The 19,214-nt window shown below is 32.7% G+C and overlaps 1 protein-coding gene across 1 annotated transcript in view; it reads right to left on the reverse strand.

The window, feature by feature from the left end:
- Window positions 1-19,214, reverse strand: part of LOC123707082 (dynein axonemal heavy chain 7) — a 56,811-nt gene that overhangs the window by 33,558 nt on the left and 4,039 nt on the right. Inside the window, exons 7-33 of the mRNA XM_045656864.1 lie at window positions 19,075-19,203; window positions 18,623-18,870; window positions 18,266-18,487; window positions 18,078-18,159; window positions 17,825-17,949; window positions 17,207-17,384; window positions 16,313-16,434; window positions 15,186-15,470; window positions 14,969-15,091; window positions 14,706-14,859; window positions 13,466-13,692; window positions 12,917-13,061; window positions 12,086-12,214; window positions 11,655-11,817; window positions 10,991-11,106; window positions 9,968-10,127; window positions 9,510-9,646; window positions 7,826-8,056; window positions 7,571-7,736; window positions 6,026-6,171; window positions 5,315-5,440; window positions 4,904-5,026; window positions 3,901-4,061; window positions 2,890-3,061; window positions 1,583-1,765; window positions 566-697; window positions 9-122 (exon numbers count right to left, since the gene is read on the reverse strand). Coding sequence (XP_045512820.1) covers window positions 9-122; window positions 566-697; window positions 1,583-1,765; window positions 2,890-3,061; window positions 3,901-4,061; window positions 4,904-5,026; window positions 5,315-5,440; window positions 6,026-6,171; window positions 7,571-7,736; window positions 7,826-8,056; window positions 9,510-9,646; window positions 9,968-10,127; window positions 10,991-11,106; window positions 11,655-11,817; window positions 12,086-12,214; window positions 12,917-13,061; window positions 13,466-13,692; window positions 14,706-14,859; window positions 14,969-15,091; window positions 15,186-15,470; window positions 16,313-16,434; window positions 17,207-17,384; window positions 17,825-17,949; window positions 18,078-18,159; window positions 18,266-18,487; window positions 18,623-18,870; window positions 19,075-19,203 — 4,299 coding nt within the window. The remainder of the gene's footprint in view (window positions 1-8; window positions 123-565; window positions 698-1,582; window positions 1,766-2,889; window positions 3,062-3,900; window positions 4,062-4,903; window positions 5,027-5,314; window positions 5,441-6,025; window positions 6,172-7,570; window positions 7,737-7,825; window positions 8,057-9,509; window positions 9,647-9,967; window positions 10,128-10,990; window positions 11,107-11,654; window positions 11,818-12,085; window positions 12,215-12,916; window positions 13,062-13,465; window positions 13,693-14,705; window positions 14,860-14,968; window positions 15,092-15,185; window positions 15,471-16,312; window positions 16,435-17,206; window positions 17,385-17,824; window positions 17,950-18,077; window positions 18,160-18,265; window positions 18,488-18,622; window positions 18,871-19,074; window positions 19,204-19,214) is intronic.

Here is a 19,214-nt window from a genome sequence, read left to right on the forward strand (position 1 = left end):
CGTATTACCTTTTGAGGAAATTCCTTTTCGAGCAAACCTCGAAAGAGCATGTCGAATTTCTCCCGACTGTCAGCTTCCAGAGTTGCTCCAATCGACCAAATGCACGAGAAGAAAAATACACCCTACAACACACCTTTATTTACCACGAACAACGTGAAAATATAATAGGACCAGTTTACCGTAAATAAATAAGTACCTATAAGTAATAATTAGAACTAAACTTAGAATTAAGATGTATCTAATAGAACACGTAAACTATACAAATTGTATGAAAAGCTGAAAATATGGTAAGTTCAAGCGTTTAAAGTACACTAATTCTTGATGAAATTAATAATAAATAAATCTCTATTATGATATAGAAAAAAATATATTTCAATATACTAATGGAATAAACTATATTATGTATCGTATAAAAATCGTCTTTTTTATTTTTTTTAGGTACCTACATTAAAAAATAGGAGAATATAAGGTCATAGAATATTAGTTTAAAACGAAAGCACATATGTTAACTATTCTATTTATTTATATAGTAGTTAATTAATTAAAATATTACAGATGGTATTACCTCCAGCTGCGCCCGAATATCGAGATCCGATATTTGCTCAATATATTTCTCGTCGTAGAAGTCGTCCATAAATGTATCAAATAGATTCATACACGCAACAACCAAATTAGAACGGGATGTTATATACATTTGCTGTGAATCACAATATTATGACATTTGAGGTACAAATTTTCAAAGCGTGAACTTTGCTACCATACCAGAAAACCTTATGGTAACAAAATCGGGGCAGTTTGCCGTTGTAGTTTAGAATTTATCCTCACCCTATAAACAAATTTAAATTACACCACTGGATATCTAAAGGATTAAAAAATTCATACAACAAGTGAGAAAGGTGACACATCGCGCGCGGTGGGGGGGGGGGGGTGTTCAAGGGGGTGGTTGCGCCGCCATTTTGAGATTAATTTACTGCGTATCGAGATTTGCAATTAGTATAACTTTTGACACGTAAAAGCTACGATGTTCGTTTAAGTTTTGATTATCAACTGTCGTCAGAAACTATAACCCGTCACAAAGTATTTACATACAACATACGGCCGTGGTGGCTTACCCCCCCTTTTTAAACATTGTTTACCATGTTTTATGTGGGTTTTTTGCAATTCAATATAAAACAGATATTTTAATTAAGACCGAAAGTGTGATTTATTACACGGGTATAGTCTGCCAATTGTTGGATGGCGGGGAGCCAGTAGAAATAGAGGATGACAAAAGTACGAGTCTATAAAGCAAGTGGAAACTTCAATTCTCTACGAGGGCAAGGTAACCTGCCTCCCTGGCAACGCCCATTAGTGCTTATGTATGTGTTTGATATTAAAACAAAGTATGAACTAAACATTCAAATAAGGAGAAGAACATTATAAAATGTCTCAATAGACAAGATATAAGAAAGAAAATACTTTAAATAGACCTAAAATTAAATCTCATCACAGAAAAAGAATATTTTCAGATCCTTCACTTAAAATTGAAAAATAATGTAAGAAGAAAAATAAATGATGTCAATTCTTTGAAAAAATAACTTACCTTAACTTTCCCAGAATATTCAACAAGCCATAACAGCGGCGACATAAATCTGTTAAACAACGCTCGTATAATGTTTTTATTAAATCCGTGTAATGTCGATGGGAGCGTGTTAAGCCAAGACTCCAAAAGACACTTCCAACCCAGTCCTTTGGGTTCCATATAAATCATACCGCACCGGGAGACCTATCAAAAAAACCAGACATTTCCACATACGATAATCTATTTATATTTGAAGAAATGTATTATTTATATTATAACATGTATTATTATTGATTATGAATTGCCGGATTTTTAAATCATATTAAAATATGTCATAACAACAAAATAATTTCGGTTGATTGTGATTCGTCAAACGAAAAGACGAATCGTATCGCGTGTGATTGGTATATACATAGATGCTATTGACCAATCACAAGCTTGCGAAACGCGTTATAGTTTCGTTTCGTTTTATTTTTTTAAAGACTGGTTTACCTTCTAATTACCTTGTTTGTATCCCGCCTAATTGTTAAACAAATCAACAAACTTAGCTTCACCCGTTAAATTCCAAACATTGATAGAACCTGTCATGCGTTTGAACATATATATATATACAGTGCCACATACTTTTCTTGGCCAGTAAAAGCATCGCTGTCATGAATTTTAGTATTGCCAGTAAATAAAAATTAACTAACTAACTTAATAATTTATTGAAATGTATTTAAAAAAATAGAAAATATAGTTCTAGACTTAAATGTGACACAAACTTAGGTACAACTGATATGATAGGTTTTGTTACCTGTACTATTAATATACATAATAATAACTATTAAAATACCAAACCAGTTCCGTTTGATCAAACGGTTCCAAAATTAAAACTAAGTTATTGTAATCAATAATGCAAGGAATAAAAATAAATACATTTTAATTGGATATTTATTAGATGTTGGTAGATAGTAAACACGAGGCACGTTGTATTTGAGAGCTAACTGACAATGTCAGTCTGACGTTTCAAAATGGCGTCGATAGTACCAATTTCAGCCGCCGGCCAACAAAAGTACGTGGCATAACAACTTGGTTTTTGTTTTGATTCAGATTCGAGACTTAAAGACTGTATACCAAAACGGTATTGCGCTAAGGGTGATCCAGAAACTATACTTAGGGTAAACTATGCTTTCCGTATAAGGGACTCAACCTAAGACAAAAACGACTTTAAAAGACGATTTTTCAAACCATGTTCTATCAATGATTAGAAATATACGTTTTATAAACTTTCATTTCTCTCTAGTGCGATTAAAAATCTAACAGAAAGTGATGATAATTATATTTACTGTAGCTGGTGAGGCTGCCTCCAAGTCCATAGGCTCAAAAATTAAATTTGTGGTTGGAGCCAGTTGTATAATCTCACCACTCATGAGACATAATTTTTTATTATCATCTAATACCGTGTTTAAATTTTCTATCCATATAGCGTCTACTGGGCCATCAAAAACTAGCCATTTCCTGAAAGTAAATGTATAAGAATGTATATTTCTTTATATGTAATGGTCATGTCATGGTCGGATAATAGAATGAATGACTTCCTGACTTTAATATAGTTTAAAATTTGATAGAAACCACTCAGCCTTATTATACAGGAATTAAAGCCAGTTTGTTACCATGATTACGATGTCATTTCTGTACGAAAAATAGTAAAAAAATGTTAATATTGTTCTGCCTCATGCTGCTAAAGTGAAGCAAACGTACTAAAAGACAAAAATTTAAAAAAAAATCTGGTACGAAACAATCTTCAAAAAAAATTACATATTTAAAAATTACACAAGTAAATTACTAAGAAAAACACTTTTTGAACGGATTAAAGCTATGTATTATTTTTAAAACTTATAGTTATTTACATAACTCTAAATCTCTGTATTTATTTTATCTTTATTAAGATGACGTCATCTTTTAGTCGATACCAACTTCGGGGCGCGAAGTACGCGAAACGTCGGAAAAAAATTAAAATTTAGAATCATGTAAATAACTATAAGTTTAATCCGTCCAAAAAGAGATTTTCTTAATGTGTAAAAGCTATTTTAACAAAAGACAATACTAAGTAAATTACTGTTAAAAAATCTGGTAGACAGTTTGGTTATTAGTAAGAGTTATACATTTTAATGATAAAGGCAGTACAACAATACATGCAAGATGGGAAAATACGTGAAGACAACGCTTCACTGAGGTGTTACAAAGCCTAATGAAAATTCATTTCTAATGTATTTACATAGCAAAAAGCTCTTATCTCTAAGTGCGCAATGATACAGTACATATTGGCAAGAAATGTAAAATAAATAGCATTAAACCTGTTATTATTAATAGAGACGGCAAAAGCCCGGTAACTAACAGCCAAGATACCGTCAGACCATTCGTGGGACACGGGATCAAATTGTCCATACAATTGACCCATGGTTATGGACTTTGGATTTATCACAGTCCATTCCACTGCGTTCTCATCCATAAGACCCTAAAATATGTTTTGTTTTTATTTATGCTCAATGTTTAAACGAGGAAGCTCCAATGATGAAATATATAAAAAGTAAGATATACACGTGTGAAAATGAAGAACTTATGAATCACGCGCAACGCTTCCTTACTCGGAATCGAGTAGCCCGCGATATGGTGGTACGCAAATTCCGAGGGGACTTTTTGTATTGAAGAAGTCGCATAGGTCCGCCAAGCGTGCAGTGTTTTTTTCTTAGTAGTAGGAAATGAAGTCTTTGAAATTGAACCAATTTCAAAGACTTCACTATAAGTTATGCGATTAATAATTGACTGGACTATAAGTTATGCGATGTTTGAAATTTTAATGGGTCTATGGAAATACAGCTTTAACAAACGTTTATATTATGGTCTATTAGGGCTAGCGCTCACAGGTTACTTTAGCACCGAGACTGGTTCCTCACTCATAACAAGTCTGCGGATATGTATGGATATTCTACTCGACATAAATTTGGAAATTAAAGCACGGGAAGAAAACATAGCGTAGAACTTTCCACTTAGCCTGTGGCTTTTCGGAGTCACACCCAGGACCCAGTATCCTTTTCGCTTTTTTTGAGCCTTGCGAGTTCACCGACAACGACTGTCTTTACGAAATCCATATCAGCAGATCGAGCTTCGATTTCAAAAAAGTTCCACTTTAGAAACATGACGTGACATTGACAAAAATAACTTGTGCGCGCTTAGCCTTACCTGTTTCTATATATTCTAAATACGAAAAAATCTGTCGGTAAAATGAAATCTATTAATGATAATATAAGTTCTCTGACACAACATTAATATTTTATGTATTTATTACAATGTTCCTACCTTCTCCGAAACAGCTGCCAAAGCATGCCCAAGCGCATGATAACATTTAGTTTTCCCTGAGAATGGAAAACCCACCAGCATAAGACCATGTCGTACCAGAATCATCTCGTACAATTGTAATACCTATAATGCAAAAAATTCAGCTTCATAAACGAGTTAATTTCGCAAATTTTCTCAGAATATGAGGCAAGTGATCGAAGACTTGACTTTCAATTTTATTTTTGTTCTAGGATTCAAATTATATTGTATATTTTGAAATAATGAAAATTTATTACTAATATAATAACTAACTTCCGATACATTAAGTTTATCTTAAAAATGTAATATTAAAAATTACAAAATCATTTAATAAAATCCCAAAAATATCTATCAAAGATCAACAATTGTAGTTTTTTTTTTTTGCATAAATACCTTTTCAACAAAGAACTCGTTGGCCTGCAAATTAAGAGGCACGCATACTTCCTTAAGACACGCCACGAGATGTGGAAGACCAGCCTGTGGTAATGGAAGACCAGGGAACAGATCTCCGATTATACCCTACAAAAATTATCTATCTCACTATATTTTATCGAAATAACAAAAAAAATTAAGATCTATTTTTGCTTAAATAGAAATCTAGACTTTGTAAGAAGCAGTTTAAACAAACAGTTCCTTTCTACCGGGTGTCTTTTTTTAAATTATTAATTTGAAAAGCCAGTGGCGGGAGAGTTCTCTTACTCTTCAATCTCTTAGTTAATGCTGGCATGGTTACTTAATTACTAAAGACAAAATTTAATAATTAAAAGATCTTCCGAGTCTCTAAAAAACGACATGGTTGTGTTACTTTTGGAAAAATATGTATTATTTGCGTGAGACACTGTAGTTGATATAAATTAAATAACGTTTGATATGATATGCACAAACAATATAAGAATTGTCCAATTCATATGATGTCTAATAATGTAAGACCATATTCTAGCAATAAATTATTAATATTATTATATTATCAAGATACATAGCGCTGATGTGTTATAGAAGTGCGTAACACACATATTACTTAAATTGAAAACGATAAAGGTAGTCTTTCACGTCTCTTACACTCCAGATTCCATAGTACCACAATACATTCGATAAACCAATTACCATAAATAGCGGTACATCGTGCTCCAAGAACTTGGGCAAGTTGACATCTTTAATTGATCTCAACAGTATCACGTCTTCATCTTCATCGGGATAGCGAAGTTTCAATGCACCAGCTGCTCGCAATACGGACTTTACAGCTCGCATTCCTATTAGTGAAGTCGTTTTCAGTTCATGAGAAGATTTACAAACTTCACATGTATAACTAAGCCTTTATATATATATATATAAACAAATATATAAATAAACACTATCTGAAGAGGTTTCGGACTTCAAGTTGGCTTAGTTATTAGACATTATGACTAACGAAACGCACACAATAATAATAATAACAAATAACTTTTTTTTCTTTTAAAGAAAAAGGTACGTTTTAAGTGTGTAATGCGTGTGTGTTGTGGTTGTAACTGGCTTTGTCCCATTATGCTGTGGAGCAGACTATTCCACAACAGCTAGTTAGTAGCAGAAAGTGAATGTGATAATAATATTAAAAATATATAGTAAATTAAAAAAAAATTGTTAAGCGCATTAAAAACTAGATTTCATGGGATTTTTGTTGAGTAACTGTTCTTTATGACTGCGACGAGAATTTATTTATATTTGGTTTGTCAGGAAGAAGACCGCCCATTTACATCCTTTGTTCTCTTTTAATGAATTTAATTTCTCTCCTGCTTGGTGTTATTGTCATGAAGATAAAGTTTTGTTATTATTTATTCATTTAAGTAACCAACGGCTTAAATAAAAATGAAAATGAAAAAAGAGTGCCATGAATTTTCATAATTATTTTATTATTTTCAAATTATTACTTTACAATTGTTAATATCAAGACAAGAGAGACAAATCGTTGATATGTTTAATGGAAAGTGAATCAACCGCGAGCAAATCTTTACCATTACAGTAAAAATATTATCAGTTCATTTTCGTTTCTTATTTGCTTAAATAAAAATATGTTAATATTATTTGCTCTATTTGCTAATATCCAAAGGCTATGTACATTTTTTAATTAGTTTAGATGAGAAAATACCTAACTTGATATTAATGAAACCGTAACATGGTGTCATTGTGTGATGAAAATAAATAAACTTAAATGGGTGGGGCACATGGTAAGAGGAAAAGAAAAGTGGAGCAGCAAAGTATTCAAGAAGGTTTAGCAAAAGAGGAAGATAATTTAGAAAGTGGACAGTCCAGATTAACGAATAGACGATACAAAAAAAACGTATTTATCTAAACGCTAAAAAATATCTGAAATATATATTTTTTTATTATTATTATTATTATATACGATTAGTGTGTTACTAGAGAATCGAACGTGCGATTCTCATTACTGAGGTCCTAGGTTTGAACCTCGGTTTTGCACCAATCCATTGTTATGTGCACATTTGACACTGGCTCGTACGGTAAGGGAAAAATATCCAGCGGCGCGTGTCAAACATAGAAGTCCTACCTATATTCCTATTATAAACTAATCACGAAATATATACAGATTTGAGGCCCAGACCTAAAAGGTAATAGAAATGTAAATGCCACATTTTTTAATACATATATTCTTACCATAATCATAATGACTCTGTGAAGACAGTTGTTCAGAACAGAGCCTGTATGTGGCTACAATTTTCACCGCTAAAGGTTTAGCATTCAAATATCCGAAAGCGTACAACTCAATTTCCGATATCAATACGTAATCCGGTACCATCATAGCCACAGAACGGAATAATGCCTAGAAAAAATTAATTACGATGAAAACTTATAAAAGAATGAAGGCTTTAGTGGAATTGCTATATAGAAATTATAAATCATCACAGAAACCTTTAAATTATCAGGCAATTCGGATCTCCCGGCATAACCAGGATTCATAGTGATGAACACAGCACAACTCTTATCCAAATGCAAAAGTGTTCCTTCAAACAAAAGTTCCGTTGAGCCAGAGTTGATACCGCGCTGGATCGAAAGGATTTGTTGCGCAACCACCGACAGTACTTCTAAATCTATTCGATTGAATTCATCGAAACACGACCATGCACCGCAGGATGCCAGACCCTGAGGAAGAGGAAATTGCTTGAACGATACAAAACGTAGATTTTAATTTAAAATACAGTCTGCCCTGGGTGAGCGAGAAAACTCTATTAATGAAAGTATTAACTATTATATAGTGTTTTAAACGCATTTAACTTTTGCCATTTATGAAAGCGGAAGCGGCCGTCCCAGGCAAACCTGGCACCGTACAGTTGCAGATACCGGGTGTAAGAGAGCCAGAAAGACTTGGAGCGAGGTGAAATACTCAAAACAGAATGGATTGTAGACTCGGGCGCACCCAGACAGATGGGGCAGACCCCATCTAGGGCTTATAGGACATTTGTTATTTTAGTTCGAGGACGTCATATTTGCCGTATTACATTGACCCACATTCTACACGTGAAAAAGGCCTTCTGTAACTCAGTAAGCTTTTTCTAGCTTCTTCTAGCTCGGATTAGTGAGAAATCTCTGTAAAAGAAAACCCTCACGGTCCCTTGGGCTAGCGGTCAGTTATCCAGGTTTGACTTAAATTGTAAAACTGTGTGAAATTTTAAAAGGGGGTTTATACGTAATTAATAAATTCTTCCCAATGATTAGTTAAAGAAATGTATATATATACTAGCTGCCCCCGCGAACTTCGTTTCTCCTTAATGTGATTTTAGTTAGCCGTAATACCGTGACACGAAAGAATAATTTCACTGTATTATCATCAATATAATTTGAATTTAATTTACACTTCGGTCTAAGTAACACGTGGTTGGCTATGTGAACACCAAAAATTAAAAAAAGTAGGAATAATTGAATTTCACCGTATTTCGTTTACTACAAAATAAATTTAATTTATACTTTAGCCTCAATAACACGTGGTAATCATGATATTGAATTGTAGCTTATATGACACGTTTGTCGGTTTAACATAGCAGTGCCATCTATATAAAATAAAATTGCAATAAAATAAAATTGCGACTATAATTAAAGATCTAAGCTATCCTATCTCTTAAGTTAAGCCAGACTGCTCACGGTGTGCCAATTTAATTTAAAATCGGTTAAGTAGTTTAGGAGTCTATCGCGGACAAACATCGTGACAGGAGATTTATATATATATTAAGAAGAAGATATACGTATATATGTACGAGCCAAGGCACATTTTGCTCAATCAAGCTTTCTTAGTTTTCTAAGCGTAGCTATTTCCTAAATCGTCGGGTTTACGCCCCTAGAGTATAGCTAGACATAGGCACTCTCTTCACTAGCATTGCATTCATTTGTTACATAGCAATAAACACTTCATCATTTCGCTTGTTGTATGCGAGTGGCAATATAGAGTAAAACTAAAATCCTCACACACCACCATCACCCCGAGGACCCAGAAACCGTTATATTTAACAAATCATTTTAGATACTGTCGGAAAAATCTTATCTTTGTAAAACTAAGTAAGAAAAATTATACGTTTGAATAAAATAAAGCAATTTTTTAAACCTTGAAGAATTTCCCAAGGGCAATATAGTCCAACCCATCAGAACAATTGAATACAACACACTGTTTGGCTACAGCTTTTGCCAAATCCTTTGTTGTTTCTGTTTTACCAGTACCAGCTGGTCCTTCCGGTGCTCCTCCTTAAATTATTTTTTTATATTAAAGATCGATAACAGCTCTTCCATTAATGTCTTCAAGTGCATATAACGATGGGTATTAAAGAAAACATTTTTCTGCATAAAAACGTTAAGTTCAAACTATTCATAATTTTAAACTATATGCTAGAGTCTCAATTGAAAAAGAAATGATCGCCAACAGTTATAACGTATTATTAGTCACCAAAGATATAAATAAATGACAGAATTTGAAGAAAGTTGACTTTTCTTAGAAAAGATGGATACACTATTAATAACTTCTCATATATAATGAAACCAAATATTATTTTACAATTGGCCACTTACCAAGATTAAGATGCAGTGCCCCGAACAGAGTTCTAAAGCACCTGTCTGTTAGTGGTGTTACGACTAAACGTCCCGTGTTACCCAAATATTCATAACCGTACATTAACTGGGAGTTTATCATCCTTGTGGCCACTTGCCAGCTCAGGTCTTCCTCTTGTTCCTAATAAAATAGCATTGTAGAAGATTGAGTATCTTTGTACAGTTAGGTCGACGCGATTCGAGACGATTCAATGTACAATATCGTAAGATACATATCCAATAACGATTTTAAACAACTTCTCCTGATACTGATGAAAATTAAAACATATGATGATCAGTAGATATGGTTCCAATATATATATCCTTACTTCAATAGATGGCTTTACTCAGTTGCAGATTGTTCGACAGTATCTGCCATGGGAGACAAGTGTACCAGTAGGCTGTTTATTTATTTATTTCATTGTGAATTTATTGAAGTGAAATTTCTTTATCGGCGTTGGAAATAAATTTACCGTCACGTTTTCGGTTACGCGTCATCTTAATCAAAAATATATAATAATGATAGTAATAAATCTAATACAATTAATGAAATTCTGTAATAATCTTAGTAGTAATAAGGTAAAATGAAATAATTGTATTATTTGTATTCATACCTATAATAATAAAAGCCTTTTGTTAAACTTTATCTAATTTTAATTTATTTAACCAATTTCTGTAAAGTTGCATATAGTAGATCATTTTTTGAAAAATAAGGCCATAAAGAAGTTTCACTTCTTACGCGCACATATTTTTTATTTGATGTTGATGTTGGTAATAAAATCAGCCATAAGTTGTACTTACTAACTAAAACAAAACGGTCTCTAATTGGATTAATAATTGTTATTATTATTATTTCCAAAAATCTTAGTAATCGTTTATTTCTTAGTAATAAAGATCGTAAAACATATTATTACGATTTATAAAAATTTACATTAAAGAATCAGCAAGCCAAGTTTTGTATCTCTTAATTAATACCCGGATGTCGTTTATGGTAAAATTCCTCACCTCCCAGTAATAACGAATTTGTGAGAGCCAGTTGAAGTCGTTATCTTGTTGAACGTTGAAATCAATTAATTCCATCAATACATCTCTAGCATGGACGTCTAACACTACCAGAGCGCCTTAAAGCAATAATTCAATTTAAAAATTTTATACATGTATTTTCTCTTCGTTTAATATTACTTCACGAAATCTATATATCCCTAGAAAATTAAATTATATCCTTCATGTATTTTTTGATTTAGCAAAACTACTAACAAAAAATATTTTGTTATTACAAGCAATTTTACCAAAATGTAACCATTTTTTTAAATCCAATTCTATGAAGCAAATCCTAACTGCGCTGGAACTCTATCAAGAGCGACATCAATAACCAATATATTATTTGCATTCTAGATATAGTTCTCTCAATATAGCACATGGTACAAAAACAAAAAATTGTAATCAAAATTATCAATCGCTATCGTTCTTAAAGTTACTGGCGTTTCATTAGCTAGAATTAATTCGTTGACTAACTTTAAATGCACCACTGTACTCTCTTAAAAGTTAGTCTCTTAATAAAATTAATACATTAGAAAATAATGTTATTGTTACGAGAGATACAGAAAAAAAATTGATAAAACCCTTATAAAGCTATTTGAAAAACATTAAAATTAATTGCTTAACTTACCCAACGTAATCCTATTCTGGAGACTAAGTTCACCTCTCACCAAATCCACAATTTTGGATATTTGGTAATTACACTTGTCCCAATATGCTCTCATGGCTTTGACGCTTATGTGTATGGCTTCTGTTACCTCTGACGTCCAGAAAGTCATTGCTATGCATTGCACCTAAATTTGGAAAGACATCGATGGCACAGTTTGTCAAAAGCTAAAGTAAAGTTATAATGCGTTTATTTGTAATTTCATCAATTTGTTCTAAAAATCTATTTGATTCATCTATTTGAAATCACTAATAAAAGAAAATCTCCTAAAAAATAAAATAAAGTATTTTGTAATAAGAAAAGTTTGAAAAAGGCTACAAAGTTATCATATAAAAGACATAGAAAACCTAACATTGTTTAAAATTGGTAGCCCAGTAGTATTTGTGAATACATACCGCTTGTCCGGGCCAAACCAGTACCCAATTCTCTCGAGGCCTGTTCAAATAGTCATCATACGATAATGCTACACAATGATGTACTGAGGATTTCATTGCTATTTCTAGTTCTAGCAACCACTTTTCTACCTATAAATTAAAATATTTTAGCAATTATCTTAATATTATTTTTAGTATAGGTGGTGGTGGTACTACAGCTTTCGTAGCTTCGTGGACAATACATATCCGGGACGTGTATTGTCCTAATGCATGAAGCAAACGGTCAAATGCCGTAACCTAACAGAGGAAGAGAATTTAAAACAAATTTCTTTTCATATATTTGTTATTATCGTTTCTACGATGATCGCCATATAATTACGTTGACACCTCTTAGGTAGAATTTATATACAGTACCTACGTTGATGATATACTTTTCACAAAAATTCAATAAAATTTTAGATAAGAAATAATAGTTCAACACAAACCGTATAAAATATAGATCATAGAATAGTAGCAGATATAATAATTAAAAAACCCGATTACAAAATGACTCCTCAATTTTCTATCATATATTACTGTAATTTGCGTACAATATCAATTGACCTAATATATTTTTATATAGAACAGGTAAGGGGGCTACTGGGCAGAATGTTCATCTGATGTTAAGTTATATCGCCGCCTATGGACACTCTTATTGCTCGCGAGTAAGATGCCTTTTAAGAATTATTACACTCTTTTCATGAAGGACCCTAAGAATTGGTTTAGAAATACTAATAGACTACAAAAACTCAGAAAAAAACTATATTCAAAATAATACAATAAAAAGAAAACACATTTACGAAATAGACTCACTTGGCCTCTAGCAGCAGCAGTATTGATGGTCATAGTGAGTTCTACAATTTCTCCCTCAGAAGACCGCATATGAGTTACGACCATTTCCTCTGTGAAAGACAATTTTGCTATGCCCTCGTAACACTTCTTGAGGTGAGGTTGGACACTGTAATTTAAGTCAGTGACTCAAAGGGCAGATCTCATGAAGTAAGACGTTATGACAAGTACAGCTCGTATACAGACAGAAATAACATTTATTACTAACAAAAGACACACACAATATAATAAAATTAGTTGTGGTTGTAACTGGCTCAGCAAAAAAACCAAAACGTCAAATAGCAATCTTCTTTTGAGAGGTCTAAGAAATCTTTGATAATAAAATAGTTTAATTCATAGAATTTAGAAACTTGTATGAAAACGGGCCTTAGACTCAAGACAAACAGAACATTTAAACACTCAACATCATGGTTAAGCTCTGTTACATTTACGTTACGCTATATTTTATTTTGTAATAGGAGGCAAATGGACAGGAGGCTCACCTGATAGACAAATAATACTATCATCACATACCGCATCGGATCCTTGGTCTCCGACAGGATCTCCAACAGTTCATCGTTAGACAGGAAGAAGAATCTTGGGAAGTACAATCTCTTCTTCTCCAAATAAGCGTTGAGTCCTCGTTGCACCATTTCCAGTAGATTATTAGACTTCTTTAATCGATCCAGCATTTTCTCTATCTTTATCACGTCAAGTACGCGAGGTTCCGTGAATCCTGCTTTCATTATTTCACGCCACATCTATAACCAAGTTAACAGATAAACTTAATTTAGATTTAAATTTAGATAAAGAAAAACTTTCATTTGTCGTGGTCTCCATTTAACGTATTATTGATTTTAGGTACTTGTATTAATTTCTACATAACAGTTAAAATTTTATAATTAAACTAATGTTGCATAAGATGTATATTTTTGTTGTTGTCAGAGAATGTATAAAGTTTTGAATCGTTACTGAAAATTTTGTTTGATATTGCGTATGGATATATGTTAGTTTGCGTAATGTATGACGTGGTGGCCAATGTAACTAATTACATTGTTACCGTTTTATTCTGTTGTTACAATGTCAATAAACGATAAAGCGAGTTATGTAACCTGCATTAATTACATATATATATTAATTAAGAATTAGAAGCACAAACGAAAGGTTAGCAAGTTATCGCACATATAAAGTCAATTAGTCGACTACACTTATATTTATAAGTAATAGAAGTGTCATGTAGATTGTTAATCCAGCGTTGCACAACCCCACTAACGACTAAAGCCTTGCTTGAAGCAAAGTGTTTCATTGAACATCCCTACAACAACCGCCACTCACATTTCGCTATATTTTGATTGGTTTGTAGCGACATCTACAATCTGCACTTACAAATCACTGCGGTGACGTCAAACCCCGAAACGCACGAACGAAGATATTACGGCTGCTAGGAATATATAGAACTTCTCGACCTTAGCCACTGGGGCATTCGGGCCAGTCAGTGGTAGAAAATCCTCCCTTGAGGTTGGAGGAACAATGCTTCCTCCACAGATTCATACAAAACTATCAAATTACACGCATCACGATCAATAGTTCCATAAAACCAATCCGTCCAATACAATCAAGAAAAACCTTCCCTGGTTTAGATTCAACAACGCCAAAACAAAAATATGAAACGCCGAAGTTTCTTTACTATATAAAATAACATTTGAGGGTATAAGCAAAAATCAGCATAACAGCTAAATAGCTATTTCAGTAACAAGTTCATTGATTCACTTACTTTGTCTACAGCACTGAATCTGCGACCCTCCTCTGGAATCTGCTGCTGAATATCTGGTGAAGAGAATATGGGCTCTAAGTACATCCACGTCGCTTGCACTTTGAGCCATTCATCAAGAATTTCTTGTAGGAGGACCAGCTTCCCTTCCCAGTCGCTATTAAAGCATATTTTTGTTAGATTAGTATTCAAGAATTACAATATGTTATAAATAGCAAATACGTGTCATTGTACTGAATTTTTTATTAATTCGAAATTGAACTTACTAAATAATCTCTTCAAATGGTTTAATATATGGCGAGTTCTTCATGGTCTGTGTTTTGACAATGTGATCATCCAACAGCAACTGTATCTCATCCACACTTGATAAAATATATGTTCCTGTATCTCTGAAATCATTAGTTTGGTCAATTTGTTTTCATTATCTCATCACTATTTAGAAATTAAATAAGCTTCAACATCCACAATTTCAAATGTACTAACTTGTATGGCAGTATGTCGAACTTAAGATCGGCCCATTCCTTCATCATCTTATCCAGAGCCTTTTCTAAGTTATTTTCTTTAGTAGCAGCTTCCGATATACTCTCGAACTTCTCAATGTAATCTACTAAGTTGAAATCAATAACTTTTTCTAGGGACAACTCTTCGTCGACTACTATTGGGAAGCCCACGATTTCAGATACTTTCTCCCAGTGTCGCGGTTTCATGCCCGGATTACCCAATGTCTGAATGATGGGCATGTTTGTCTTGAATTCTTCCATTTTGTGCCTGTAGAGTTAAAATACAAATTTAGATCTGAAAATTCAATTTGTCTACGATGGATTAATCTGTAAATCAGTTTTGGTATAAAGGTAGAGAAGGTAGAAATGCCACCTAGCTAGAAGAAAGATCCAAGTTACCTTTATTCGGAACTTAATCACGCAGATTAACTAGATAGGAGTATGCTAACATAAAAGTTACACACTTTAAAATAATAAATTTACATCTGTCTGAATAGACATCTGTCGAAGTAGGCATGGGGAGAAATTGGCTGTGCCAAAAATAATGGAATTGTATATAAACTCCTTTTGTATTGCAATGAAGGTCTGTAATAATTTTGAATACATATTAAAATATCTTCCTACTAGAGTTTTTAAAAATCAACAGGTACCTTCGGAAAAAAATATTATTTGACTAATGATTATTTCCCTGAAATATAATTAATATCAATTTCATAACGTAATAATATATCTAAATAATGAGATATTTTGTTGCTACAATCATTGACTATAATGTTATGATGTATGTAACTTTTATGTAAAATTCAATTTAACACAAATTTACGCCATTATGTGTGGCAGAATACGCGAACTTCAGACTGTACCACCATAACGTTTTTGTACCATATTCTTACAATTAAATTATTATTATTAATTAAATATTAATATATAATGTTGTAGTTATCAAAGTTAGTTAAATAAATGTTAAGTAACATAGTAGTTAGTTAAATTAATCAGCAATTTTATGACTTCGAGGTTTTCCGGTTACTCCACTTAACAATTAGAACTCCTTTTTAATATAAAAATAAACTAAATTTCATTTCCATTACACCAAATATACTAAATACTGACCGTACAGATTGCGCTAGTTCAAATGTAGCAGGAACTTCTTGGAAGGATTTCTCCAGCTTATATACGATCTTGTAGAAATAACTCACATCTCCTTCTATATCTTCTGGGTCAAAGCTACCCACCTGTAAGAAAGAAAATATGACAAATGAGTAGCTTGGTATACCGGCACGCACGCCTTACTAATACTAATTCTATTCAAGTTAATTTTAAGGTAAAAAACCTTCTTTCACTTAAATTAAATTAGCTTTTATACGAATCAGACTTAACAGAGATAACTGAAATCCGCATTATTATTATTTTTAAATAACTTTCATGTGAGACTGAGAGAAGAGAAAAGAGAACCATCTACATTAATTTTTTTATGACAACACTGTTCCCGCAATAATTTGGGCTACTTTGAAAATATATATTATTAGTGAATAAACGAAGTTTTAGTCCAGTCATTTTAGGCCAAATTAGGTGCATATCTCGGAAAATTGACATCAGCAGTATATTACCACACAAAAACTTGTATTTTGGCATCCTAAAACAGTTCTCAAAATTCACATATAATTGGATGGTCGCCAGTTTTAAGGTCAGGGGTCAAAGGTCACAAAATCGTTTTTTTTTTTTAAATTTCTTGCAAATCTCTCGTTTTCTATGGGTATTACGCTATTTGTATGTATTATCAATATTGTAGAGAATTAACTTTATTATTTAAAACTGACTTTAAAACTTGGGACCATCCAACTATATGTCAATTTTGAGAACTGTTTGAGGATGCCAAAATACAAGGTTTTATGTGGTAATATACTGGTCGATTTTTCGAGGTCAACCGCCGTAAAATGACTGGACTATTTACGCACCGAGTCTAGATGATATTTTGTCGCCAAAAGTAAAATTATTGAAACTTACTCTAGATTTCATCCAATTATAATGCTTTTCAAGGAAATCGTAGCCGGCGTCAAATAATTTCTTAAATGGCACGAGCCTGTCATAGACAGATTTCCTCTTGGGATACTGAGACACCTCCCAACCAAATGATGTTTCCTCTTCATTAAATTGGTCTATTTTCACTAGCGCCATTGACAACCTGCAAGGTAATTATATGTTTTATTGTACCTCGTTATAGATAAATATAGACACGTTATGAAAATAAAATAAATAAATAGAAAAATATCGCGTATTAGTAATTTTAAACTAAAAATGTGAAATTAAAGTATAATTAGATATTTTATATCATGTTCCTCTTCCGAAGGAGACCAGTTTTTATTCGGAATTTAATTAGGTATAAGGCGTCATTTTCTTTGAAATATCACCTCCAATTCGATTCAGGGTCCTTCAAGAAAAGAGCGTACCAATTCTTGAAAGGCCGGCAACGCACTTGCGAGCCTTCTGACAATGTCCATCGGCGGCGGTATCACTTAACATCAGGTGAGACTTCCTACCCATAACAATAAAAAAGCTGGTAAATTTATTTTTGTTTCACCAACACCTTACTTAAGAATGAAAAATAATTTTATTTAAACATACTTTTCGTCCAGCCGGCGAGCCCGAGTGACATATTTAGATAATTCATTTATGTCTCCCCAATATTGAAGTTCATTTGATTGCAACTCGTACACATCCAAATCTTCAATGAATTTGGCAATACGAACCTATAAAAGAACTTTCTTCAGTAGTCTCGAAATTTCATCACATTTACTGTCGACTAAATAGAGGTAACCAAATTATACAGATAATTTTATGTTTAAAATGAAGACCTCCATATTTAGATAAAAAATACCTTCAACAATTCTTGATACTCAATTTTCTTCTGATCGCATATAACCTTGCTTTCCTCAATGACACTTGGCATACGAGCGTACCTAGAAGATTTCTTAATAAATCCAAATACTAATAAAAACATAGCACTAATTTTGTTATTATTGAGGTTATTAAAAATCATTTATATTTTATTGCCATTTTACCTACCAATGAAAACTCTGATTGTTCGCCTTCATCTCCAACGGTGTGAACACAGTATAATCGCCTAGGAACATGATGTACCGCAAAACATTTCGTAATTTGTCTTCCATATCGTCTAACAAAACATCCTCAACTTTCTTTCCATAGGCTATTAAGTCCATTAAAGCAGCTGTATCCGGGGGAGGTGTTAATAAAGTATTCGCAATTGTCGAGTATTCCTCAAATATACTAAAAAATGTGTTGTTATTTTATTATTTATATGATAGGATTTTACTACATTACGAGATTTCAAGAAATTGTTAGGACTATATATACACATTGTTAAAGAAAGAGATACATAAATCTGATGTAAAATTTACTTACGATCTAATCATATTCTGGTAATCTTCTGTCATACGTCTTAGTAAAGTATTTGCGAGTCTCGTCGCTGCACCTCTTAAAGAAGTAATAAGATCCGCCCTTTGCATCCGAAACATACCAATCACTATTGTCCCTTCGAGTTTCGAAGGTATCTCTCTCGCAAGTGTCACATATTTGACTGCTTCAATACAAAACTCTTCGAATGTCTTCTCTGGTATGGCTTTGATAAAGTTTTCTACTTTTGATGATGACTAAACATTAAAAAACCTTGTTTGATAAACAGAACGCGCAACCAAAAATTTTGCTTAAATGAACGTTACTAATAAATACGTTAATATTTGCAAAAAAAAACAAAAATATATGCTAAATATGCAAAAAATTTAACAACTGGAAACCCTAGTTTAATTAGATGTTCAAAACCTAATACTAGATAACATATAGTTTACAATAATTACCTGCCCATTAAGCAAACAGACGTAATCATCAAAATCCTGAACTCTCAATTCGGGTCCAATCCTTTGTTCATTTATTAGATCTGTTATGAGTTTCTTATAACCCTCTACCAAATCATTATCAATAACGGGCTGAAATGGTA

The sequence above is a fragment of the Pieris brassicae genome, chromosome 3 (genome assembly GCF_905147105.1).
Source record: "Pieris brassicae chromosome 3, ilPieBrab1.1, whole genome shotgun sequence".
Classification (NCBI taxonomy): Eukaryota; Metazoa; Arthropoda; class Insecta; order Lepidoptera; family Pieridae; genus Pieris; species Pieris brassicae.